Source organism: Orcinus orca, chromosome 16 (assembly GCF_937001465.1).
Source record: "Orcinus orca chromosome 16, mOrcOrc1.1, whole genome shotgun sequence".
NCBI classification, from domain to species: domain Eukaryota; kingdom Metazoa; phylum Chordata; class Mammalia; order Artiodactyla; family Delphinidae; genus Orcinus; species Orcinus orca.
The window spans coordinates 14,672,283-14,698,157 of NC_064574.1; the positions used below are offsets into that span (position 1 = coordinate 14,672,283).

Genomic DNA, 25,875 nt, shown 5'->3' on the forward strand with positions numbered 1-25,875 from the left:
GTGGCTCAACAGCCTCAAATTGGCATTCCTCTTTTCTCTTACCAAAATTATTTCCTGAAACTAAGAGTTCAGGAAAGAGAAGTGAAGTTGGGAAAAACATAAGACCCTCAAATCTGAAACTAGGATAAAAATAATATTTTACATTTGTAGAGCACTTAGTTTGTGCCAGTGCTGTTCGAAATATTTCACACACATTAACTCATTTAATTATCACGGCACCCCACACGTAGGTACTACTCGTATCCCCATTTCACAGGGGAAGAGATCGAGGTACTAGGAAGTAACTCAGCTCAAAGTCACAAGCTGGTACATGGATTGCACAACTGGGAAGTGAACTCAGCCTGACTTCAGAGTTACTGCTTTTAACTCTCATGTTACAGAAGCAATGCAAGACATAATAAAAAGTACACCCAGCCTTGATGGACCTCATCGGCTGTGCCCATGGCCGTTCCATCTAGTCCTCCAACAGCCCCATGGGGTCATCTCTCTTGCTATGATGCTAGTTCCACAGGTGAGGAGAGTGAGGCCCGGAGAAGCCAAGCGCCTCACCCAGGTCATGCCTTGGGACACAGCCTAACTGCAACCGGGTCCAGGGCTCTTAACCCCTCTGGGGCACCAGCAAGTTCTTACACCACACTCTCAAGATGTTCTTTTCTTCTCTTTTTAATCTTTGTGGTCACTTCCGTGAACAGCAGTGTTTTAGCAGGAGAAGCCAAAGGAACAACAACAAAAATCAAACCCATAAGAAATACATTTCAGCTACAAAAACTCCGGGTGAACTTAAAAAAAGAAAATAAACAACCATGAAAAAGCTAAAGGAGCGCCATGAACTTCTCTCTCCTACGTTTCCTGCACATTAGGTGGGGGGCAATGCTATCTAAGCAGATACAGATCTCCAACCAGGGCCTTGTGGCAGGGGGAGACGGCAAGATGGCTCTGCTGAGATGTTTGGAAGTTTCTGAGATCAGGTAGAGGACCTAGGGAGAGGTATCCCAGCTTACTTAATGCTTGATCTGGGACCCTACACAAGCCACTCTGCTGCGGTGACTCAGTTTACGCATCTGTAAACGATGGAGTGGTCTCTCTCTACTCAGGTTCTTTTTGCTTCTATAAAATGATGATTTTAATTCTTAGAAAGGAAAAGGACTCAGCTCGGCTTCTGAACATGGACCAGTTTTACGCCAAGTCGATACTTTCAGGCCTAAAATTCAGTCTCAATCTCCTTCTTCATTCCCTTCTTTGTCCAAAAAACTAAGCTCAACCAATGTCTTCCATTCTGAAATGCACAGAGAGTAGTTGGAGAGTTTATTTCTCCTCTGGAACAACTTGAAAAAAAAAGTTAATAGGAAGCACATGGGCATGGTGTGTGAGCCTTCTATATGTTTGTGTTTGAAAAAAAAATACTTAAGGAGGAATATGTCAGGCTTGCAAAACGCCTGGGCTGTCTCAAGAGCAGTTTATGGCCATTAGCATTAGACTGAAGGCAGTTAATTGGGACAAAATCCAGCTGGCATTTGGGCCATGAAGACGATAAGAAAATAACCTGGACTATTCCCGTGGTAGGGTGGGAACAGAGCAGCAGATGTTTTTCCATTTGTGAGGGGCTGATGGGGATGGCGGCGGGTCGTGGGGTCTAGGCCAGGGCTCATCCACGGAGGATCATCTTCTAGATGGATCTATGAGAGTGTGGAGGGCAGGGTGGTGTTGGGGTTACGTGCCTGGGCTCTGGAGTGGAACCACCTGGCTTCAAATCCCATTGCCACAGCCATGTGACCTTGGGCAAGCTACTTTACCACGTTGTGCCTCAGTTTTTCCACCTGTAAGATGGGGATAATTACAGAACCTACGTCACAGGGCTACTGGGAAGATCAAGGGGAATGGTGTATACGCAGAGCTAGGGCGGTATCTGGAGTCCTGAAGGAGTACGGGAAATAGCGCTTGGAGGAAACAGCATAGCCTCTGGAATTCTACTCTGAATCCCAGCTCTCAACACTTATTGGCCCTGGGATCCTTGGGTAAGTCACTTCCCCTCTCTGAGCCTCACGTTCATCATGTGTAAAGCAGAGCTGATGCGGCCCACCTCCTATGGCTGCTGCAAGGACCAGAGGAGAAATAACATATTCTCTATGACCCAGTCCAGGGAGGCCTCCTGCTTCACTTTCCAGTCTCATCTCACCTACTCTCTACACCCAGATTCATGAGACTCCTTTGGACTCTTTCAACACTGCAAGCCTTTTCCTGCCTCCAGGCATTTGCCCTTGCTGGGCCCTCTGCCTGGGCTGTCCAGTCTCCAGCTACTCACAGGCTGGCTTCTTTCCCTCACTCAGGTCTCCCTAACCACCTGTGTAGCGTCCATCACCACTCCTTTCATCATGGCCCATCACACCACCCTGTTTTGGTCCTTCACGGGATTTAGCACAATCTGTAAGGATCGATTTACTTAATTGATCATTGTCTGTCTCCTTAGAAGCCCTGAGGCAGTCAGTTCCATTTCTATAAAAAGAGCTGAAAAAAACTGGTTGAGATTGACCCAAATGCAAGTTCAAGTTCACTGTCTTCACAAGCCTTTATGATCAGGATTGTGTCATAATTCACTCTCCATTTGAGGAGGGGTCACAGCAGCTTATTCCCTTCAGTGGGACTCAGAAAAACCGCCTGGGGAGACAGAGATGACAGCCAAAGCAGAGGAGGCAGGAGGTACCATGGCGAAGAGCAGGCTTTGAGCGAGGATTGGCTTTGGGAGTTCACCAGACCCCCAAGAGACTTGATGCAACCTGTTTCCCACTGCACTTGCAATAAAATCTAAGCTCCTTGCCCTGACGCTGGGCAGGTCAGGCATTCCCTCCCTCTATGACGCAGTTTCTCCTCCTATAAAATGGGAATTATGCCAGAACCAACACTTTGGAGTGTCATGAAGGTTGTATGAGATGATTAGCCACCTCTTGTGGCACGTGGTGAGTGCTTGGTCAGTGTTAGCTGATGGTGTCATCAACAAACTCCGTTGCAGATCTTTACATGGAAGCTATTCCAAGGTCTGGGCGTTAATGCTCATCACCCCCTTTCTTTTACGTACCCCTAAGATCACTTGCTGTCTCTTCACAATGCTTTTTCCTGAAAGGCTGCCCTTGACATCCATTTAAATTGTTTCCTTAATTAAAAAGACGAAGCCGCAATACCTGCATTTTTTTTTTTTTTTAAAGAAAAGTAGCATCATGTATTAGCCCACTTCCTTGTCATTGCTCTTTCGGTTTTGCATTTTGCATATTACTTTTTAGACTGTTGGTGGTCATTTTTACCAGCTTTCATGAAGGAAAAAAATACCAGGGTGAGGATCCCCCAAATTACTGCCACCAGCCCTCTGCTCCATGCATCAGCTCCAACATGCTCCCCATGGGGCACCAGAGAAGAGAAGGGGCCTTTGGATGGTAACAGAGTGCAGGTGGGCACAGGAGAACCCAGCAGGCTGGTTTCTTAGGGTATGTGGGGTGGGAGTCACACACTGGAGTTTCTTCCCTTTCTAAGGCTACCCAGTGGGGATGCAGAGCCCAGAACTTCCTGCCTGGAATAATAGCTCCTTTACCTACTGTCCAGTATTCCCAACACCAGGCATTTCTCTGAGCCTACAATGGACTTGCCTGTCCCATCACAGTTAAAATCAAAGCCAACACCTTCCCTCAGTCCTCAAGGCCCTGCACGATTTGGTCCTGCTCTCTCCCCAAGGCTCTCTCCTCTCACATGCCCCTGACCCTGCTTCCGCCCCACTGGCTCCTATTCTGCGCCTCGAACACATTAAGACACTTCCTTCCATACAGCTTTTGCAAGGGCTGTTCCCTCTGCCTGGAATGCTCTTCCCATAGGTCTGCACATGGCTGGTTCTGCCTCATACTTTGGGTCTCTGTCCAATGTCACGTCTTCAAAGAGCCTTCCCCGATGACTCTATCTAAAGTTACCTCTCCCACCTCTCCTGACCCCTCAACTATTCGTCACTCTCTATCCGAACACCACTTTTATTTGCTTCATCGCATTCAACACCTCTTATCTGCTACCTTGTTGATTGTCAGTCTCTCCCTCCTGCCCTGTAATTGCCATGAGGGCAGAAGTCGTATCTCCTCTGTCCACCACTGCAACTCTAGTACTTGAGATAGATCCTGGCACACAGTAGGTTCTCAGTAAAACTGCTAAATGAACGAATGAACGACTGGACACCCAGCTCAGGCAGCGCCTTAGAGACGGCAGGGAGGGGCCGCAGCGCCACACTCACCGTGCATCTGGTAGGTGTACGGGCTCTGTCCAGTGGGGGCGGTGCTGAAGCTGGAGCCATAGCTGAGGAATCCACTCTGGCCAGGGGAATGGTTCAAGCTGTCTTCTGTCTTGATGCCTTGGAAGGAGGAGAGAGAAGCACCAGGCACACATAATTAGGATGCTTCCTTGTCACTCGCAGAAGAGCTACTGCGTCAAGACAGCACGTGGTTTTATCAGCTTCCAGACTGGTTGCAAACTGGTGGTTTGTGAGCTGAGCTTAGCCTACACACGTGTCTTGCTTGGCCTGTGTATTTTAAAGGAAAATCTGAAATTGGTTGTTTTTGTTTAAAAATCAGGAGATTTCTCCAAAAAATCTAGACTTATGGCTTCTCTTGAGCAACAGGATGACCTAGAAACCTCATCCCTGTGTTCCCGTGTGATGACAGGCTGCCCCCGTAGCTCCCGATTTGTGTGTTTCCCAGGTCACCATGGAGCCCATATTGTCTCTGAGACATGGAGGCTAGTTTTAAGGTACTATTTTTTCATTGCAGTTTTTTGGGTGTTTTTTCGTCCTAGGACACGTTCAAAAGTGCGAAAGGGAAAGGCAGGCTAAGAGCGTCTCATGTTTTGCACACGCAGTCAGCTTCAGGCTTCCTGCCTGGCCCTGAGGGTAGTGAGTTTACAACCCCTTACTCCAAGGACTAGCTCCATGTATGGCTTAAAAGTACATCAGGATTTGGGGTGAAGGTATTACATGAACCATCTCTCCTCTGTAAAGATGATGCCCCTTCACCCTAAGACACACTCCCCACTCTTCTCATGGGTGGACCTGCTTATCCAAAGGCCACACTTACAAATCTGCCTTCTGTTTCAGCCAAACTCTGACATGCTTCCCCAAGGCATAGGCACCAATTCCATGAGCCACTGGCTGGAGAAGGAATTGTACTGAGGGAGGAGGCTGACCCGCCAATAGCCCATACATTGTATTTTTATTGAAAATATAATCAACTTTGCTTACCTTTGTCTTATGGGTGTACGATAGTATTTCAATACTATTTAAATTTGAAGTTTTTAAAAAGAACTCTGCTAGTTCTGGGGATGGTTTTGTAGCTATGGTTTCCCTCCTTCTCACCCATTCACCCCCATAAATAAAGAGAATGCTTAGCGAGGTAAAAATGATGGATTTTGAGTCAAGTGGTCTGTGCTGGCGTCCGGGATGGTTTGCTGCATTACTTGGTGACCTGGACAGTTTCTCCTTCAACCCCAGCCTGGAAGTCCCCTCCCTTATGAAATAAGATGCTGACCCCCACTGGCAGGATTGTTGGGAGATGAAAAGAAGGGGAAAGAATGAACATATAAAGCTGTGGGTGAGGTACTTAGAAACACACACCTCTTTCATCTTCACAACAATCCCATGAAATAAGCGATATTACTTTCCCTATTTTAAAGATGTGGAGACTGAGGTTCAGAAAGCCAGGTCACTCGATCAGCGTCTTGTAATCAGCAGGTAACTCTGAAGTCTAGGTTTTCTTTTCCTTCTCTCGATACCTCTCAATAATGGGTGTGAAAGGATTTTCTGCACTAGATGGTGCTCAATTTCAGTGATGACAGTGACGACAACAACAAGCTATATTTATACGGCACCTTCTTTTGCTTCATCTGCCAGGGATGGTTAACGGTGTATTCAGTACAGTCTGTCTCCTGGTGCAACTAGAGTCAAATCTAAACTCCTTGGGTGACATGTTCCTACGTGGGCTCTGCTCACCCCTCTGACCTCTGCCTTCTCCAGGCTCCCTCCTCCCTCTGCTCAAGCTGTGTTCTCAGTCACTTCACTCATTTTAGTGTCTGAATGGAAATTCAAAGTAAGGAATATCACTGCTCATTCAGCCAGTCTCCTGATGATGGATTCTAGGTCGATTCCAATTTTTTTTTTTTCTATCACAATCCAAGATAGAATGGACAACATTAGAATGTTTGTCTAGGATGGATACAAGAAGAGGAATTGCTAAGTCAGAGGGTACATACATTTTTCATTTTTAACTAGACACAGACAAAACTGCAAGAATATGTCTTTAGACTCAGGGCCTTTGCACATGCTCTTCTCTCTGCCCTGGAATGCACTTCCCTCCACCCCCTTCTTTATCGGGCTAATGCCTTCTCATCCTTGATTTCTCAGCTTAAATGTTGCTCCCCCAGAAAGGCCTTCCATGACCTGAGTCAGCCCCGATTACTCCCTCCAGAGCACCCAGTTTTTTCTATGGCTCTCATCACAGTTCATGGGCTTAACATCTGTTCTTTCCTTAGGCTGAGAGCTCCAGGAGGGTGGGGGCTGGGCTGGGCTTGTCCACTGTGGCGTCCCCACACCTGGCTCAGTGCCAGGCGCACAGCAGGTGCTCAATAAATATCTGTCGAATGAATGAATATGGAAGAAAACAAATGAAAAAATTTCACCTCTCCTTCTGTTTGCTGAAGTGGATGGATCATAAAATTCTAACCCATGAGAAAGGGGAGAGAATATGGTGGAGGCACACAAAAGGCTTAGTTCTGTAAATCAGGGTTGCCCATATTTGGTCCATGAACCAGTCACCAGCTCATGATGAGAAAGCACAGAAATTGAGAAGTAAGTATTTAGAAACTTTCATAGCAACTTGAACTTGCTATGGCATCTAAGGTCATATCCCTAGGCTTCTATTTTGTATGAGTTTTTTAAAAATATCATTTTTCTATTCATTATTTTTGTTGCATTTTACCAAAGAGTCAGTCCATGATGAATTAGAAATTAAAAAGCAAAAAGCCCAAAACTGGTCTTTTACCTCCAGGTGAGAAGCACTGCTCTAAGAGATTCAGTTCAAAGGAAATCTGGTGACGGTCTGGTCTGAGGACAGGCTGGTGGCATCAGCTCTCCTGCCCTCTAAGCATTTCTCATGAATATCTTTATAGCAAAGAGAACAAGGCCTCCAAAGATGCTCAAGAACTACCTACAGGTTCCACTGTCTTCAGCTCATGGGAGCACAGAAGGGAGCATGTGCATTTCAAAGAGGTTGTCAGCCACAGAGATGCACTGGGCATTCATTCATTCATTTCACAAACATGCAAAATAATACTCTACACCTGGGGTCAGCTAACTCTGGCCCATGGGCCGAAGGTGATCTGCTATCTGTTTTTGTAGATAAAAGTTTTATTGAAACACAGATACAGGCATGCCTCAGAGATATTATGGGTTCAGTTCCAGACCACCACTATAAATCAAATATTGCAATGAAGCAAGTCACAAGGATTTTCTGGTTTCCTAGTGCATGTAACAATTATGTTTACACTATACTGTAAATTAGCAACTGAATTTGTGTAATATTCTAAATCCTTTGTTGTCATTTCTATAATCTTCACAGCATCTTCACCAGAAATAGATTCCATCTCAAGAAACCACTTTATTTGCTCATCCATAAGAAGCAACTCCTCATCCAGTTTTATCATGAGTTTGCAGAAATCTAGTCCCGTCTTCAAAGACTCCACTTCGAATTCTGGTTCTCTTGCTATTTCTGCCACATCTGCAGTTACTTCATTTCCTTCACTGAAGTCTTGAACTTCTCAAAGTCATCCATTAGTGTTGGAATCAACTTCTTCCAAACTGCTATTAATGTTGACATTTTGACCTCTTCCCATGAATCACCATCTAGACTGGTGAATGCTTTCCTGAAGGTTTTCAATTCACTTTGCCCAGATCCATCAGAGGAATCACTATCTAAACCAACAACAGCCTTACAAAATGTGTTCCTGAATAATAAGATTTGAGAGTTGAAATTACTCCTGATCCATGGGCTGCAGAGTGGACGCTGTGTTAGCAGGCATAAAAACAACATTCGTCTCATCGTACATCTCCATCTTAGCTCTGGGGTGACCAGGTGCATGACCAATGAGCAGTAATATCTTGAAAGGGATCTTTTTTTCTGAGAGCTAGGTCTCAACAGTGGGCTTAAAATTTTCAGTAAACCATGCTGTAAATGGATGTGTTCTCATTCAGGCTTTGTTGTTCCATTTATAGAGCACAGGCAGAGTAGATTTAGCATAATTCTTAAGGGCGCTAGGCTTTTCAGGACAGTAAATGAACACTGGCTTCAACTTAAAGTCATCAGCTGCATTAGCCCCTAACAAGAGAGTCAGACTGTCCTTTGAAGCTTTAAAGCCAGGCATTGACTTCTCCCCTCTAGCTAGGAAAGTTCTAAATGGCATTTTTTTCCCCAGGTATGTGGTAAATTAGTGTTTCCTTTGTTTTATTTTAATTACAATTTCTTTCCTACTCAGAAACATTTTCAAAGTATGATATCTGCGTCAATTAAAAAAAACAATGGAAATAAATAGCACAGACATAAAGAATGTAAGGATGTGTGTTTCATGGAGCATCCTAAATACCTATTTGAAAATTCTGAAGCATTTGGAATATTTTCTTATTGAGTATCTTAACTGTACATATCTATCACTGAGACATTTAACTGTACATATCTATCACTGAGACATTTATTTTAAACTAAAAAGTTCTTCCTTGTTTGTAAAAGTAGTACATACCAGGCTTCATTGCATTTTTCTTTAAATATCCACAGTTGTTTTGTATATACTGTCAGAGTACAAGATTAATTATTTCTAAAGGGAATGAAACTTATGGAAAAGGAACAAAATTAACTTAGCATTCCCTTTTATTCAACAGAGCTATGGCACAGAAAAAAACAAAACAAAACAAAAAAATAAACAAGCGAGACGGATGGATGGGTAGGGTCAAAAAAGGGAGGAGAAAGGATAGGACCAGATCCTAGTGAGCTACAAATCTCACCAGAGGGTTGATGAAAATTGAGATTGGTGGATCAGGCCAGGAGACAGAGCTAAGTAGGAGAGGAGTTCTTAATAGAATCAAAAAGAGGGTTGGAAGTTAGGAAAGAGTAGTAGTAGATGTGATCATATGGAAAAGGGAATGAGTTCTTAAACCTGATACGTAGCATCTTGTGAACATTCAAATATCTCTACAAGGATAGGTGTGTGCCTTCCACATTTCCCTCCAGGCTGTTCTGAATGTGCCTTGAATTCATATTCCACAGTTGCAGAACGAACTGCCACAAACTTCGTGGCTGAAAACAAAACTCATTTTTTCACTCACAATCCTATAGGTCAGAAGTCTGGGTGGGCTCAACTGGGTTCCATGCTTAGAGTCTCACAAGGCTGAAATCAAAGTTTTGGGCAAACTGGGCTCTTATGTGGGAGCTCTGGGGAAGCATCCATTTCCAGGCTCATTCAGATTCTTGGAAAAATCCAGTTCCTGTATCTGCAGATTTGAAATCCCTTCATCCTTGCTGGCTGTCAGCTGGGGACCATTTTTGGCTCCTGGATTCCACCTCATTCCTTCTCACCCCTTCCATCTTCCAATCAGTAACGTTCCATCAAGTCCTTTCCATGACTTGCATCTCTCTGACTTCCTCTTCTGTCGCCAGCCACGGAAAACTTTCTGCTAACTGGCATTTTCGAATCAAAGGCTCCATCTACATTGATAATCTGTCGTCTAGTGTAGCCACCTTTATGACGTATCTCAGCTAGATCTTCTGGGTAACTTGCTGCAGCTTCTCCATCAGCGCTTGCTGCTTCGCCTTGCACGTTTACGTCATGAAGCTGGCTTCTTTCCTTATACCTCATGAACCCACCTCTGCTAGCTTTAAACTTTTCTTCTACAGCTTCCTCACCTCTCTCAGCCTTCAGAGAATTGACGAGAGTTAGGGCCTTGTGCTGGGTTAGTCTTTGGCTTAAGGGAATGTTGTGGCTGCTTTGATCTTCTATTCAGACCACTAAACCTTTCTCCTTATCAGCAATAAGGCTGTTTCACTTTCTTACCATTCGTGTGTTCACTGCAGTAGCACTTTTTAATGTCCTTCAAAACTTCTTCCTTTGTATTCACAACCTGGCTAACTGTTTGGCACCAGAGGCCCAGCTTTCAGCCTGTCTTGGATTTTGACATGCCTTCCTCACTAAGCTTAGCCATTTTTCGTTTCTTCTTAATTCAAAGTGAGATATGCACGACTCTTTTTTTTTCACTTGAATACTGTGAGGCCATTGTAGGGTTATTAATTGGCCTAATTTCACATTGTTGTGTGTCAGGGAATAGGGAGGCGCGAGGAGAGGGAGAGAGAAGGGGGAAACGGCTGGTTGGTGGGGCAGTCAGTACACAACATTTATTGACTAAATTCGCCATCTTATGTGGGCACATTTCATGGAGCCCCCAAACAATTACAATAGTAACACCAAAGACCACCGATCACAGATCACCATAACAAATATAGTAATAATGCAAAAGTTCAAAATATTGCCAAATTGCCAAACTGTGACACAGAGACACGAAGTGAGCAAATGCTGTCGTAGCAGGGTTGCCACAAACCTTCAATTTGTAAAAAACGCAGTATCTGTGAAGTGTAATAAAGCGAAGTGCAATAAAACAAGGTATGTCTGTACACCCATTCGTTTATGTATTATCTGTGGCTGCTTTCAAGATACAGGGTAGACCTGAATCGTTCTGATAGACACTGTATGGCCTGCAAAGCAAAAAATATTTATTATCAGGCTCTTTACAGAAAAAGAGTGCCGACCTCTATTCTTCATAAAGTAATGCAGAGCAATGATAAACAGCAAATCCAGGGGCGAAAGGGAGGTAACCTCCCTTTATTTTTCATGTTGGATGGTCAGCTCATGGGTATTTGTAGTGCTACTCTTTACACTTTTACATATGTCTTAAATGTTGCATAATAAATTGAGAAAAAAATACTCCACACTCCTGACCTCCTTGCCTCTAGTTTGCTCAACTGTGTTATTATTTCCCTGCAGCTATTTAAACAAAGGTAATAATGCTATTTGCCAAGGAGCAAGGAGAAAAGTTTCCTAACAAGATTCAGCAAGGTTTGTCCAGACAGTGAGCAAACACTGCTTGCTCAGGCACAGGCGTATGTGAAGGGAAAGGGTTTTTTTATCCCAGCTGTCGTTACTTAGTGATGTGGACATTCCAGGTGTGTGTGTGTAGCAGCCTGGCTTCAGCTGTACTGACTGAACATTTCCCTTGGGCCAGGCCCTGTGAGCTAAACCCTTTATAGAGATCAGGAGTTGACACATGATGGCCCACTGCCTGTTTATGTAAATAAAGTTTTATTAGAACACAGACACACCCATTAGTTTACATATTGTTTGGCTGCTTTCATGCTTCAATGGCAGTGTTGAGTGGCCCAGAAAGCTGAAAATATTTATGATCTGGCCCTTTACAGAGAAAAGGTAGCTGATCCCCAATGTAGATGATCTCATTTAATGCAACAACATTCGTTAGGAAGCCAGGCTTAGGAGGAAAACTGCCCAGAGTCTGAGGACCAGCAAGGGGCAGAGGTGAGGTGTGAACCCAGAACGTGTGATCTTACCACTTGCGCTGTATTGTTAGGGCACAGAGCCTCTGAAAGTAACTGGGACTGTAAAATGACTTTGAACCAAATTAATTTCCACCGGATGCCATGTTTTGTCTGGGAACAGGGTTAGTTTTCTCTTTCACGCTGAAAAATAATCCAGCTTCATGTTTCTTGGCTGTCAGCCAGGCAGGGTAACTTACGTGTAATTTTATCACAAGTCTTCTGGCACAAGAGGGACAGAAGTTAGAAGAGATGCCCACACCAGTTGGCCAAGGTCTGTCATAGGTAATCCCCCAGGATTTCTGGAATGTGTGCTCAGGCAGTGGAGCTCAGCAGTGAAGGGCTTAGACTCCAGATCCAGGCTGCCTGGGTATAATTCCACCTCTGCCACCGACCAACTGGGGGACCTTGGGCGAGTTATTTATCCTCTCTGAGCCTCCATTTATTTATACCTTGAAAGAGGATAACGATGGGACTTTCCTTGGAGGGTTGAGTGGGGGTTTAAAAGGACAAGTAGACACAGAGCCCTGAGAACTGTGGGTGGCAGCATCTCAGCAATGCAGCATCTCAAAGATGCAGTATCTCAGGGAATACCCTGGGGGTCCAGTGGTTAGGACGTCATGCTTCACTGCTGAGGGTCTGGTTTCAGTCCCTGGTCAGGGAACTAAGATCTCACAAGCTGTGTGGCGCAGCCAAAAAAAAAAGGGTTTTTTTTTTTTTTTGAAGATGCAGCATCTCAGTGGTGCAGCAACTCGATGATGCACATCTCAAAGATGAAGCATCTCAGTGACAGCATCTCAATGATGGTGTCCATGACCAACGCCTGACCAGGTGCTCTGTGACTTGTCACTCCTAACTCCACAACTGCTCTTGAATACGTCTACTTCTGTCTGTTCACTGCCCCCCCAGGTCTCCACCATTGCTCTACTCCAGACTTTATCAGTCTCCCAACCTACCTTCCTGTTTCTCCTCTTGCTTCCCTCCAATCCAACCTCCCCACAGCAGCCAAAGTGATCTTTAAAAAACCCAGATTGTATCAGATAGCCCTGTGTTTATAAATCTGCCAATGAGCTCCTGCTTCACTTGGAATAAAATCCTTCCCAGGCACTAAGGCTCTGCCCACCTCGCCTACCTCATCTGTGTACTGTGTTCCAGCCACTGGGCTTCCTGGATTTGCCAAGTCCATCTTCCCAGGGGTGGTCACCTCGGCCTGGACACCCTCCCTCCTGTGCTCACGAATGGTCACCTCTCAGTTCTCAGCTGAATCAGCTCCTCATGTAAAAGGCCTTCCCTGGCGCTAGAACCTATATTAAATCTTGCTCGTTCTTTACCCTTTCACAGCCTTCTTGTCTTCCTTTATATCACGCATCATAATTTGAAATAACACCTACAATTTTTAAAAGTTCATGTAATTTCTTTCTTCCTCTAGGCTAGGGGTTGCAAACTTAAATGTCTTCAGGGGACAGGCAGCTAACTCAAGTGAGTAATGAGGGTGGGGGAGGACTGTGGTGAACACAGGCTAATAGGGTCAGCCCTACTCAGAGCCACCTACTCCTGACACAAAAAATGTGGGCCCAATGCTGCCCGATCATCTGTCGTTTTTTTAAAAGACGTTAGGAATATAAACTTCTATGTAAACATTTCCCATTTAAAAATTGGCAATTAATTTTTTAAATGTCAAGTATATTTTATAGGTTAAAAAAAATATCCAAGGGCCACATTATCTGTTGGCCTTCACTTTCCAGCCTCTGTTCTAGACTGTAAGCTGCACAAACACAGGGCCCATTCTGCTTGTTGACCATTGTATACTCAGCACATGACCCAATGCTGAATGAATGAATGAACAAAAGAACAGGGCAGAGGAAGGGAGGGAGAAGAGGGAGGAAAAAAATTCAAGATTCAGTCTCTGCACTGAAGCCACACCATCTAGTTGGCAAGACAAGATGATCTGATTAATTTAACTGTTGAAGAAGCTGAGGCGTGGAGAAGCCAGGGGCAGTTGAGTCTGGAAGGAAGGCCTCCTGCCTGCAATCCTGTTCTTTCCACTGGATACCATGGATTTGGGTGGATCGGAAAGCCATCTGTATGGATGTCTGTGCTTTCTGCCTGCCCCATCCTCCTCTGGGGACCACCCCTTCCTCACACTCAGATCAGTTCTCTGGGGTGAGCCTGACCTGATCATTGGTGCCACGGGTGGACATGGGGCCATCCAGAGCATTCCATCTTTCTGCCCCAGGGTCTGACCACGGGAGTCCAGGTAGAGAGATCTCTGGGACAATGTGGCAAGTCCTGGACAGCGGAGGCTCTCTTTTTGGGGAGTTCCAGCCTGGAACTGCTAGGGCTGCCTTTGGCACCACAGTGGAGAGCCTGCCTGAGACGGAAGCCCACACAAAGGGAAGCAGAGAGACTAATTCCTCCTATTATCATACCTGGATCCAACCCTGCCTGAAGCTAAAGCCCTAAGATTTTTCTGCTCTGTTTGCAATAAACATCCTTATTTTCTTAAGTTAATTAGCATTGGATTTTTGTTGTTTGCTACCAAAAGGGCTTTGGTTGATACATCAATTAAGATGGGAAGAAATCACATGAATAAAAGCCACAGGGGCTTCCCTGGTGGCGCAGTGGTTGGGGGTCCGCCTGCCGATGCAGGGGACATGGGCTCGTGCCCCAGTCCGGGAGGATCCCACATGCCGCGGAGCGGCTGGGCCCGTGAGTCATGGTCGCTGAGCCTGCGCGTCCGGAGCCTGTGCTCCGCAACGGGAGAGGCCACAACAGTGAGAGGCCCGCGTACCGCAAAAAAAAAAAAACAAAAAACCAGTGTGATGGTTAATCTTATGTGTCAACTTGGACCACGGGGTGTCTAGACATTTGGTCACACATTATACTGTGTCTGTGAGGGTGTTTCTGGATGAGATTAATTTGAATCAGTGGACTGAGTAAAGCAGATTGCCCTCCCTGATGTTGGTGGGCCCCATCCAATCAACTGGAAACCTGAATAGAACAACAGACTAAGTAAGAGGGAACTCCTTCTGTCTGAGTGCTGAGCTGGGACACTGGTCTTTTCCTGTCTTCAGACTCCAACTGAAAAATGAGCTCTTCCTGGGCTTGGGCCTGCCGGCTTTCGGACTAGAACTTACAACATCAGCCCTCCTGTTTCTCAGGCCTTCAGACTCAGGCTGGAATGACATCCTCTTCCATCTCCTGGGTCTTTAGCTGGCCAACTGCAGATCTAGGGACTTCTCAGCCTCCATTACCGGGTGAGCCAATTCCTATGATAAATGTATCTCTCTGTCTCAGCTCCATCCCATTGGTTCTGTCTCTCTGGAGAACCCTGACGAATGCTCACAGGGACAGGTGAGCAGTGGATGGTGAGCCTAGTTCACTGAGCCTCCAGTTCTTGGCAATAGTGTTCTGACTGTCAAGGTTGCATGTCTCTTGTTTTTGCCTTCCCAGCATCCATTTTTCCTTCTTCTGACACCACCACTGGGTTTTCCTTTAAGAGAACCATCCTTTCCTCATATACAATCCATATGCTTCACCCTCCGATTACCTCCCTCACCTCTACCTCCTTGCTTGTGCTAAGGGTCAACATTGGATTCTGGTGGAACTACTGGGATAGATGAGATGTCCTTCTGCTGAGAGTGCTGAGCTGAAAGTATGCAAACCTGGAGTTGACAGGTACAGTCTTCGCTGTCACATGGGAAGAACCCATGTGGAGGTAAAGACAACTCAGAGGAAAACATCTGAAGATGGAGTGAGACATCTTCCTCGTGATATCATTCAAGCACCCGGATCCAGCCATACCTGCTATCAGTTGTATCCCCAAATTTACCAGTATGTAAATCATTAAATTTCCATTTTCCCTAAGCCAGCTTGGGTTGTGTCTTACTCTTGCAATCAAAAGAGGTCTTGATATAGTCTCTAGATCTTGAACCATATATATATATTTTTTTTTTTTTTGCGGTATGTGGGCCTCTCACTGTTGTGGCCTCTCCCGTTGTGTAGCACAGGCTCCGAACGCGCAGGCTCAGTGGCCATGGCTCACGGGCCCAGCCGCTCCGCGGCATGTGGGATCCTCCCGGACCGGGGCAGAACCCGTGTCCCCTGCATCGGCAGGTGGACTCTCAACCAGTGCGCCACCAGGGAAGCCCTAGATCTTGAACCATATTTAAAGTGTCTGTCCTTCCCCTCTATCTCCAATCCAGAATTAGGCTGGCTGCATTTATCATTCTGCATTTCACTGAAGCTACAGGGCAAAATAAAGACCATGATGGTGGGGATCCCAGGGGGAAAGCAAGAGCTTGGTCAGGTACTCACTGTAAGAAGGGATTCCATAGGCTTGTGCTGGAGGTGGGTAAGCTGTGTAGGGGGTGGCCTGCTGGATCCCCGCACTGTACTGAGTCTGGCCGTAGGCTGCCATGGCAGTGGGATGCTGGCTGTGCAGGACACGTGGGCAAGGTCTGCATGGAAGGAGAGAAGATGAAATCTCCAAGCCCAAGCCCAACCCAGCATCCCTCCCCCCTTATTCTGGTATCACCACCACCACTATTTTCCTTTGGGGGTATTCTTTTCTTTTCTTCTTCTTCTTTTTTTTTTTTTTTTTGGCCACTTGGCTTGCAGGATCTTAGTTCCCTGACCAGGGATTGAACCTGGGCCCCAGCAGTGAAAGCACCGAGTCCTAATCACTGGGCCGCCAGGGAATTCCCTGGGTATTCACTCTTTCCAGGGGAGGGACAGCTTACATGTTCATCAAATCCTATTTCATTTTCCTTTCCTGGGCACCAGGAAGATTACATTTCCTGTCTCCCTTGCAGTCAGATTCAACCACATGACTGGGTTCTGCCTGACAGAATGCATAAACCACTCATAGGTCTGGCCAATAACACCATCCCCTCTCCTCTTTCGGCAGCAACTGTGGAGGGTACCAGTTGAGAGGGCGGAGCCAACACAGTTACATCCTGGATCCCTGAGTCAGCTTGTGGAGAAGAGGTGTGCCGGAGAGTTTCATGGGATTCACATTGGACTTTATATAAGAAACAAACCTTTGTTGTGCTAAGCCACTGAGACCAAGGTTTATTGATTACTGCAGTACAGCCTATTCCACCGTGACTATCTACCCTAATTTAGACACCTTCCCAATTGACTGTAGCTTTGACAGCATTGTCATTCAAGATGCCCTGCTCTTGGCCATGGGGTGGGCACATGGTGCAAGATCATCCAATCAGACTCTGTTCTGGGAATTTAAATCTTGGGCTGAATAATTCATTCCAACAACCACATTCTGAAGAGACTGTTTTTTAGTTCCTTCCCATTGCCTGGATCCTAGAAGCTGTCCTACTCTTGGTCTTTCTCAAGGCCTGATTATTCCACTTTTGCTTCCATTGTGAGCTACTCCAGATCTTCCAAAAAAAGTCCTTTTGTGTTTACATCAGCTGGGGTCTATTTCTGCTACTTGCAAGCAAAGAAAAAAAATGGATTCCTTACTCCAAGATGAATAATGGGTTCCATGAAGGGCTAGGATTTAACGGGCCACTGACCTAAGACATCTGGAATATAATGACTGCTAGTGATCACTGCGCTCTGACCATGGGCTACGAACTGTGTCACATGGGCCTAATATGTGCACTGAATCGCATCGGATGCTGATACCAACTCTCTGGGGTGGAGGCTCTTCTAACTGCCATTTTAGAGAAGAGAAAACTGAAGTTCAGAAACCGCAAGTCACAGCTAGAAAGTGGGAAATCTGGAACTTAAACTCGTAAGTCTGACTCCAGAGCCCACACTTGTAATCACGAAGCTTTGCTGCTTCTCAGTGACGGGCCTGGGATTGACCCAGCCCTGTATTTATTGCTCCTGTAGGGAGCAATAAATAAAGTCAAGGTAGGTTGTTATAACAGCAAGGGGACAAGAAGGTGAATCTACGGATATAATTTCTTTGGCCAGCGCAATTTTTTCTTAATTTGAAGTTGCCAATATTTTAAAACCAGAAGATTCACACACACACACACACACACACACACACACACACACACACTCTCTCTCTCTCTCTCTCTCTCTCTCTCTCTCTCCTTATTTCCCCCTTCTCTTGCAAAGCAGATGCTTTGGAAAGCCTGGGTCTGCTCTGTGTGCTGCCATCAATTCTTGGGCCTACGATACGCCAGGCCCTGTCCCAATTATTGCATGTAGACTGGCTCATTTAAACCTGATAGCAACTGTGACAGCTCTTGGAGGCAGTTACTGCTCCCATCCCCATTTTACAGATAAGAAAACTGAGGCAGAGAGAGATGAAGGAACCAAAAGCACACAGCTGATACACAATTTGAACCCTGGCTCCAGAGGCCACGCCCTTAACCACTCTACCTCTGTGCAACTTGACAAACTGTAGCTAACTATCCTGGCCACGAGTTTATCAGTAGATGGTAACGAGATTCCCAAACCTGTATCTGATTCCATTTTGATTACATCACCTTAGTAAAAACCTGTTGGTTTCCAGAGCTCCTCCTACATACGAAGCCTGATGGCAGGCGTGAGACAGATGCAAAAGCTCACAGCATTATAAAAAGATGTTCTCAGGCCCTCTTTCTTTTTGACAACCACTGTGCCGAAGGGTTGGGGAACTTGTTCCAAGATGCATAAGAAACTTGTTTGCGCTGGAGACGCCAGAATCAGTACTGGAAGGCGTTTCAGCAGTCAAGATTCTTACCCTGTGAGGTGCCTGGAAACGCATCTGGAGCATTGGGACTTAGTGCTGAGCAGAGAACCTTATTTGAAAATGTTCCCAACTTATACCTGTCTTTGCAAGTAGAAGCTGGAAATCGGAGATGATCAGCTCCTGCTTCCCATCAAAACCAATGTGAAATTCTCGGATTAAGCTGGGGCTCACGTGAAAAGCCAGAGAGAGGACAGTGGAGCTCTCTAACCCCAAGGCCATAAAACAAGTTAGGTAGATTTAACAGACCTCAGTTGCTACCGACAACCCCCAAAACATCTTCTGGAGGGAAAGGAAGGCTGAGAAAGTGTGTTCCTTATAAACAGCTCCTACGGTCTCATCCAGGGAGGAGCATGTCCAGCTATGGAGGAGCTGAGCATCCAGACTGAGGGCCATGCTGACCGTCCTGCCAAACCCGGGGCTTCTCACACTAGGGGGTGCGGATGGGCAGCCCCTGAGGACCCTGGGTAAGCCCTGTCCATCACTGGGCTCCCACTAACCCCTGTGCACGGCTCTGGTGGAGCATTTGTACCGTCCGCTCTATTGAGATCTCTGATCTACTGGTCTCTGTCCCCACTAGACTGGAAGCTCTCCGAGGGTAGGGACTGTGTCTCACTGATCTCGCGAGTCTCCAGTGCTCCTATGAGATTTGGTACCGAGGAGTGTTGGGTGAATGTTGGAGCAGGAAGAGGGAGGAAGGAGTGGGGAGGAGGGGGGAAGAAGGATAGAGGGGGGCAGGGAGAGAAAGATGGGGCAGGAGGAAGGAAGAGGAGGCAGAGCACGAGAGAGAGAGAGGGCAAAGAGAGAGGGAGGGAGACAGAAAAGGAGAGAGAGGGAAGGAGGGAGAAAAGACAAGAGAGGGAGAGACAGAGAAGCAGGAAGGGAGAGAGGAATTGAGAAAATCTGTGATAGGAAAGGACAGCAAGGAAAGGAGGAAAAGACTGAAAAAAAGAAGAAAGAAGAAAACAACAGCCAACACTCTCAGGAAAGTCTGTTCCAGACCCCTTTCTAAGCACCCTTTACGTGGGGCAGACATCATGATTGTCCCCCTTTTCCAGATGGCGAGACTCAGTCCTGGGGAGGTGGGGTCGTTTGCTCAAGGTCACTCAGCCAGTAAGAGTAGTGCTGGGATTCTTTTCTAGGGAGTCTGCTTCCAGAGCCTCTGCCCTCCGAGAAAGAGAGAGGGAGAGAGCGTGAGAGGGAGATAAAGCAAGGGTACTCACCTTGCAAAGAGCTGGGACACACTCAGAGCCGATGTAGTGATGCCTGGAGGGGAAAAAGAAAAACACTTGAAGGGCTTGAGCTGTCAGAGCGATGTTCCCCAGAAGCTATGACTTCAGACGCCAGGTTGAGGGGGAAGAAACTCAGAGAGTTGCTGCCAGGGACTTTCTCAACCACACAAGCTTATCTGAGGCACACCATTGTAGCACTCTCCTTCTTGAAAACCTTTTCTGGGTGTGCTTTGTCTCCAGATACTAACTGAAGGACTGCGTATAAAGAACCTGTAGCATCTTGAAACATCAGAGTAGAATCCATCCCCCCACCCACTGTACAGATGGAGAAAGGAGGGCAAAGAGACAGGAAGAACGTGCTGGAGCCAGGTAACACGACCAGTTGTCAGCTGGCGCCATTTCTACTCCTGGATGAAGACCCACTCCCTTCCTTGCCTTAAAGGCAACCCCAGAAACCTAGAAAGGCCCACACTGGTTGGCTCTGATTATCCAACACCTATTTTCCTTCTTCTTCTGATGTCACCTTGATATTCCTCCTCTCCTTCCCCAGTTTCAGTTCATTGGGTTCAGGTGGGGCTGGCCCCAGCCACCTTGGATTATCTCCCAGGCTCCAGCTAGAGTGTGGGGCAGGGAGATGGAAGGGGCCTGAGGTCCTGATACAAGTGCTCTACACTGTATCTCTGGGCACTCAGCCTCCAACCATGGTTGGGAAGCAATAATCAGGAGATGATGAAAACGTGATAGAATTTGGCTGGGAGAGACATTTCCAAGAGGATGATTTTACCAACGAACAGTTCACTGGGGAGGATTTTGTGCTGTGTCATTTTAAATAATGCAGTGCAATGCCCTCAGTGTGGAGCCCTGGCAAGTTCTAGATGATGTGTCTACTGATGGCACCAATCTGCCGACTCACACTCTCTGGTTTGTAGGGCAGTGGCTGAGGTGTCCCTGTGCCTCCTGAGAAATGCCCCAAGCCCTCCAGAGCTCTGAGCCTCTCTGTAAACCAACCTGCAATTCCAACTCTAGCGCTCAGTAAGTAATGAGACTTCGGGCAGGGGCCTCAGGGTACCCTCCTGCGAAATGGGGAAAAAACATTTATCTCACAAGGATGCGTGAGGATTAAATGAGATGATGATGATGATGATGACTGTATCCATCATTTACCCAGTGCTTGTTACATGCCAAGCCGCCTTCTAAATCCATTACCTGGATTATTCTAATCCTCATAACCACCCCTTGAGGAGGGTTCTCTTCACGTCCCCATGTTACAGATGAAGAGCAGCAGGTGCAGAGTTTACATAACTCACTCAAGGCCACGCAGGTCCTAAAGGGTGGAGCTGTGATCTGAACTCAGGTGCTGGCTCCCGACTCTGGCTTCCCAACCAGGACACAGCAGCCCACAATGACAATCACCATCATAACAGCAACCAGCACCCGCTTAGATGTTCACCACGTGCCAGGCCCGTGTTAACTGCCTACACGCGTGAACTCATTTAATCCTCGTGGCAATGCTACAAGGCCGACAGTGTCATTATCCCCATTGCACTGACGAGGAAGCTGAGGGCCCAATGGCTAAGTGCCTTGCTCAAGCCACACAGCCTGTGGACATAGGAACTGGGACTTGAACCCAAGGGCTGTCTGAGTCCCAAGTCCATCTCCTTAATCACCTCCCTGGCAGAGTCACATTCTGTTCGAGTCCCAAGCCACTGGGGTGAGAGGGCGAGTCCCGAAGTCCAGCTGGTCCAGTGGAAAAGAATCTGCCTTACAATGCAGGGGACGTGGGTTCAATCCCTGGTCAGGGAACTAAGATCTCACATGCCACGGGGCAGCTAATCCCGCGCCACAACTACTGAGCTCGTGTGCCGCAACTAGGGAGCCCGCGTGTCGCAAACTATAGAGCCCATGTGCCCTGGAGCCTGCGCGCCACAACTAGAGAAGAGAAAACCTGCAGGCCACAATTAGAGAGAAGCCCGCGTGCTGCAATGAAGAGCCCGCGCGCTTCAACGAAAGATCCCGCGTGCTGCAACGAAAGATCCCACGTACTGCAACGAAAGATCCCGCATGCTGCAACAAAAGATCTTGCGTACCGCAACTAAGACCCGACACAAACATAAATAAAATACAAAGATAAATAATACATAAATCTTTAAAAAAAAGGCTGGACAGCATTAGTGTATATTGCTCATAGTAAGGAGGAGTTGTAGGATACTTTTGTTCCAGTTGTAGACGTGAGAATGTGTTGTGTGTGTGCTGAATGCCTGTGTAAAAATACGTTTCTTACTATGTGTCACATTTTTAAGAAGTCGGGACAGCAGGGATCTAACTCCAAGGAAAGGTGCCGGTGCATAGTAGGTGCTCACTCGCTGCTCATTTCCCTGCTCCGGGTTTCCTGCCCCAGGCAGAGCCTCCCACATCCCCTTCCTCCTCCTCCCACAGGATGGTCTCATTCTGAAAGAGCCCCAGTCTCATTACTGGTAAAAGCCCATGATTTGAGTTATGTTTAGTAATATATAAGTTACTGAATTAAACATTTTGAATATGTTTTCTTTAATAAATATGTAAATATTCATAAAAATCGAAATCTATGGAAACAGTCCTAGGGGCTTAGATTAACTCGGCGTTCTAGAAATCTGAAGCAAGCACCTCCCCGAGCCCCCAACCTCTGCACCCTGATTTGCATGTTCACCTCGCTCCCCCTCCTCTGTTCCTCTGAACTGTTATGCAATCAGCCTTCCCTACCAGGGCAGTTCTCCCTCTCCTGCTGTGCAAACCTATGGTCCTCTTCCACCCCAGCAACCCCCAGGAAGACTGTGCAAGGAAGAAACAGGCATTTAGTCAGTGCTGAGAGATTTTCCTTCTGCAGACCGTGTGATTTTTGAAAAGCACAGGCTCTTTTTTTTTTTTTTTTTAACTGGTATCACATTTAACTTTTTTATCCTGGGACACTTGGGAGAATTGAGAACCTGGAAAATGAATGCATTATATATAGAATAATCTCCTTCCCTTTCGTTCCCTCCCTTTCTTCTTCCTTTTTTCGCTGGCAAGGATGGCACAGACCTCATGGAGACTCCTGACGGTCCGTGCCAATGTAGGGCCCCCAAGCTCCTTCCCTTCCTCAGGGACCTGGGGTGGGACTGTGTAAAGGACAACCATGCTCAGTGCTTTGCGTGCAAAGGTGGAGCAGGGACCCCCCAAGAGCAGAGAGCCTCTCTCTTCCTCTGAAGCTCTTGCTGTGCTTCAGGGCTGTTAGTCCGCAGAGGTCCTGTGGACCAGGAGGCCCAGATGCAGCTGGAGCCATCCGTCATCTGCGTACTAGGCAATGGGCCTGACAGTGATTGTGTGGGCAACGCACGCTCCAGCGTGAAAGGTGGAGGAGTGGGCATCATTGTTTAAGTCACAGGAACAACCTCGCCCTCAACGTAGCCCAGGACGTCTTTCGGTGATCCCCTAGGTGCCCTCATCACCACTTTCTGGATGCTGTTGTGTTTGACAGCTTCCTCCAAATGGTAAGTCAGAGCCAGACAGACACACTGAAGTGGAGACATGGGAGGCCATGCCACAGAGCGTCCCATGCAGCTCAGGAATGATCTGGTTCATAGACACGGCAATGCCATTGGATGCGGGCACGATGCTCTGGACAGCAGCACAGTCATAGTACCTCAGCTTGCCAGAGGGGCAGAGAGGGCGTGGACTGTGGTCAAGAGTCCCTCCATGATGCCAGTGTCACAGACCCAGAGGGCATGCTGGCAATCTAGGGGGAGTGGTCATACTCCTCCTGGTCACTCCATCACAAACATGGAACCCTCAGCATAAGGGTAGATGACGCTTTGACTTCAGTCCTCAAGTGAGCCCCAAGCATATTCGGGGTGGTGAAGACACCATATGCAGTAGAAGCAGCAGCCCTTTGATACTGGTAAGATCTGGTGCCTGGTAGATGGAGATGCCCTTCCCACTGACCACAGGCTCCTGTTCTCAAACTTGGCAGTGCCATTGAACTTCCTTGATCAACAAGATTGGGGTCAGTGGCGGAATCACTGATGGCAACTTGTATCCATGTTGCCAGTGGTGAAAGCAGTCCTGGTGACCTGACTCAATGTAGTCAAATCTATTTATTTCAAGCTTTACCATGTGTCTCTGAGGGATGTGGCTAGCACATAAAATGGGGCAGCCGGGAGGGGCAAGAGAGCCTCCTCCATTTACTCGTGAATTTAAAACTCTAAGCCCCTCCTCCTGCCCAGGTTCCAATGCGCGAAGGGAGAAGAATTAGCTAAACAGATGGCCAGAGCCTCAGGATGAGCTCGTTCATTCGTTCATTCGTTCATTCGTTCATTCACCGCCTGCCATGTGCCAGCAAAAGCAGTCAGAGTTCCTGTCCTCATGGACCCTCCAGTTTTGTGGGGGAGACAGGTGGTAAACAAATACTTAACTAGATAAGGCAAGTACTTAATTACAATGATAACAGGGTGCAGAGGAAGGAAGTGGATGATACAGAGCAGAGCACCTGGAACATTCATACGCACAGGATTCGCCTGGGGATCTTATGAAAATGCAGACTCCAGTCTTTAGGTCAAGGAAGCTCCCAGGTGATGCTGACATGGCAGGCCCGGAAACCAAACTTTGAGTAGCGAGGGTTTAGACCACAGGCTAATGAAGAACTGCAAATTACGAAAAAGTCCCAATTCTGGGTTCATAAAAATAAATCTCCATTCCAGAAGTCACAAACTCATACGCCTACTGGGGCCAAGAAGGGAATAGAAATGATCTGCTGTAATATGAGGAAACCGGAGCTGGGGTCTGTGTGTGTGAGTGCACGCGTATTGTGTGATTGTGTGTGTGTGTGACTGTGTGATGTGACTTACCCAAAGACACACACAGCTGGTTCATTCATTCATGCATTCAACAAATGCTCACCATGCACCTACTGTGGACCAGATCTACAATCCAAATCTCATAATTTGTTATCTTAATGTTGCTTCCAAAAAGAAAAGCACGTGGGCTGAAGGGGTCAGACCCAAATTCAAATCCTGACTCTGCTGCACTATAACTGTGTGGCTCTAAGCCCGTCACTTCCTTTCTCTAAACCTCAGTTTCCACATCCACAAAATGGGGTACTATCTCATCCCTGCAGGGCTGTCACAAGGATCCCAGGAGGCAGGTACCTGCCAAATGGTAACTGCTCAACACACAGGAGCTATTATTAGTCCTCTATTCTCCTGGGGCCCTTGCTTCAGCCACTTCAATTGTGAGCCCAATTTGAATGCTCACACTTTTTTTTTTTTTAACCTCTCACTGGGAGGATTAAGAAGCTAATGATTCTAAAAGCAGCAACCACTATTATATTGCCTAATTGGATCCCAGGGGCCACTTCTAACTGATCCCCCATGAGATGAGACAATTTCTAATGCAAGATGTCTTGAGGAAGGTCTTGGCTACAAAAGCTGCGTGTCTGTAAATTTCATCAGCTCATCTCCTTAGTGTGGGTGCTTTAAACAGCACTCAGACCAGCGTCAGCGACAGCAGGAGGGAGCACTGTATTAGGAGTTCAGCATGTGCACCCCACAGGTAGAGGTCGTTCTGGGTGCTAAGGCCCCCAGGAAGCAGGCTGAGAAAGGCTTAAAAGTGGGAAAGGTGAAACTGACCTGTGGCTCCCCAGGCCAGACCTGGGCAAAGCTCTGGGCAGGTCAACCTGGCTTGGGTGAAATGAAAGAAAATCTGCCAGCCCCTGGCTAGAACCGGTGAGACTGAAACTGGAAATTACACCATATCATGCCCAGGGCAGAGGAGGGGCAGGCAGTCTGAGTGAGGATGACAGCCCAGCTTGTTCTGCCGGGAGGTGATTTCACCTCTCCGAGGAAACACTTAATGAGATTACAGCCTCAGCTTTTGCAAAATATGTCTGCATTTCAAACGAAAATAATTTTTTCTCGATTCAGCTGTGCTTTCTTAGTTCCATAACTTTTTCCCTCCTCCTTCCAGAAGATGGGATACAATTCAAATCCAAATTTCCCTTAAATAGTAATCAATGATAGCTTATATTTCTCAAGTGGTTCCTACAAGCCAGGCACTCTGCTAAGGACTACTTGGGCCTTAGCTCTTCTATTCCCCGTAACAACTCAACGAGGAAGTTGTTCTCTCTACTTTATAGATATGGAAAATGAGGCAAGGGGAAGTTAAAGAAACTTTACTAAGGATTCAAAGGCAATATCAATCTGAAGTTATCTGTGGTTCCTAAAGGTTACTCTATTCATCCACCACCCACCCATCACCCATCCAT

The 25,875-nt window shown here is 46.7% G+C and overlaps 1 protein-coding gene across 2 annotated transcripts in view; it reads right to left on the reverse strand.

Moving 5' to 3' along the window:
• EYA2 (EYA transcriptional coactivator and phosphatase 2) overlaps window positions 1-25,875 on the reverse strand; it is a 175,132-nt gene that overhangs the window by 143,331 nt on the left and 5,926 nt on the right. For both annotated transcript variants that reach the window (XM_033433858.2, XM_049699711.1), the window contains exons 2-4: window positions 19,593-19,635; window positions 15,978-16,120; window positions 4,262-4,378 (exon numbers count right to left, since the gene is read on the reverse strand). In XM_033433858.2, the coding sequence (XP_033289749.1) occupies window positions 4,262-4,378; window positions 15,978-16,120; window positions 19,593-19,635 (303 nt within the window). The remainder of the gene's footprint in view (window positions 1-4,261; window positions 4,379-15,977; window positions 16,121-19,592; window positions 19,636-25,875) is intronic.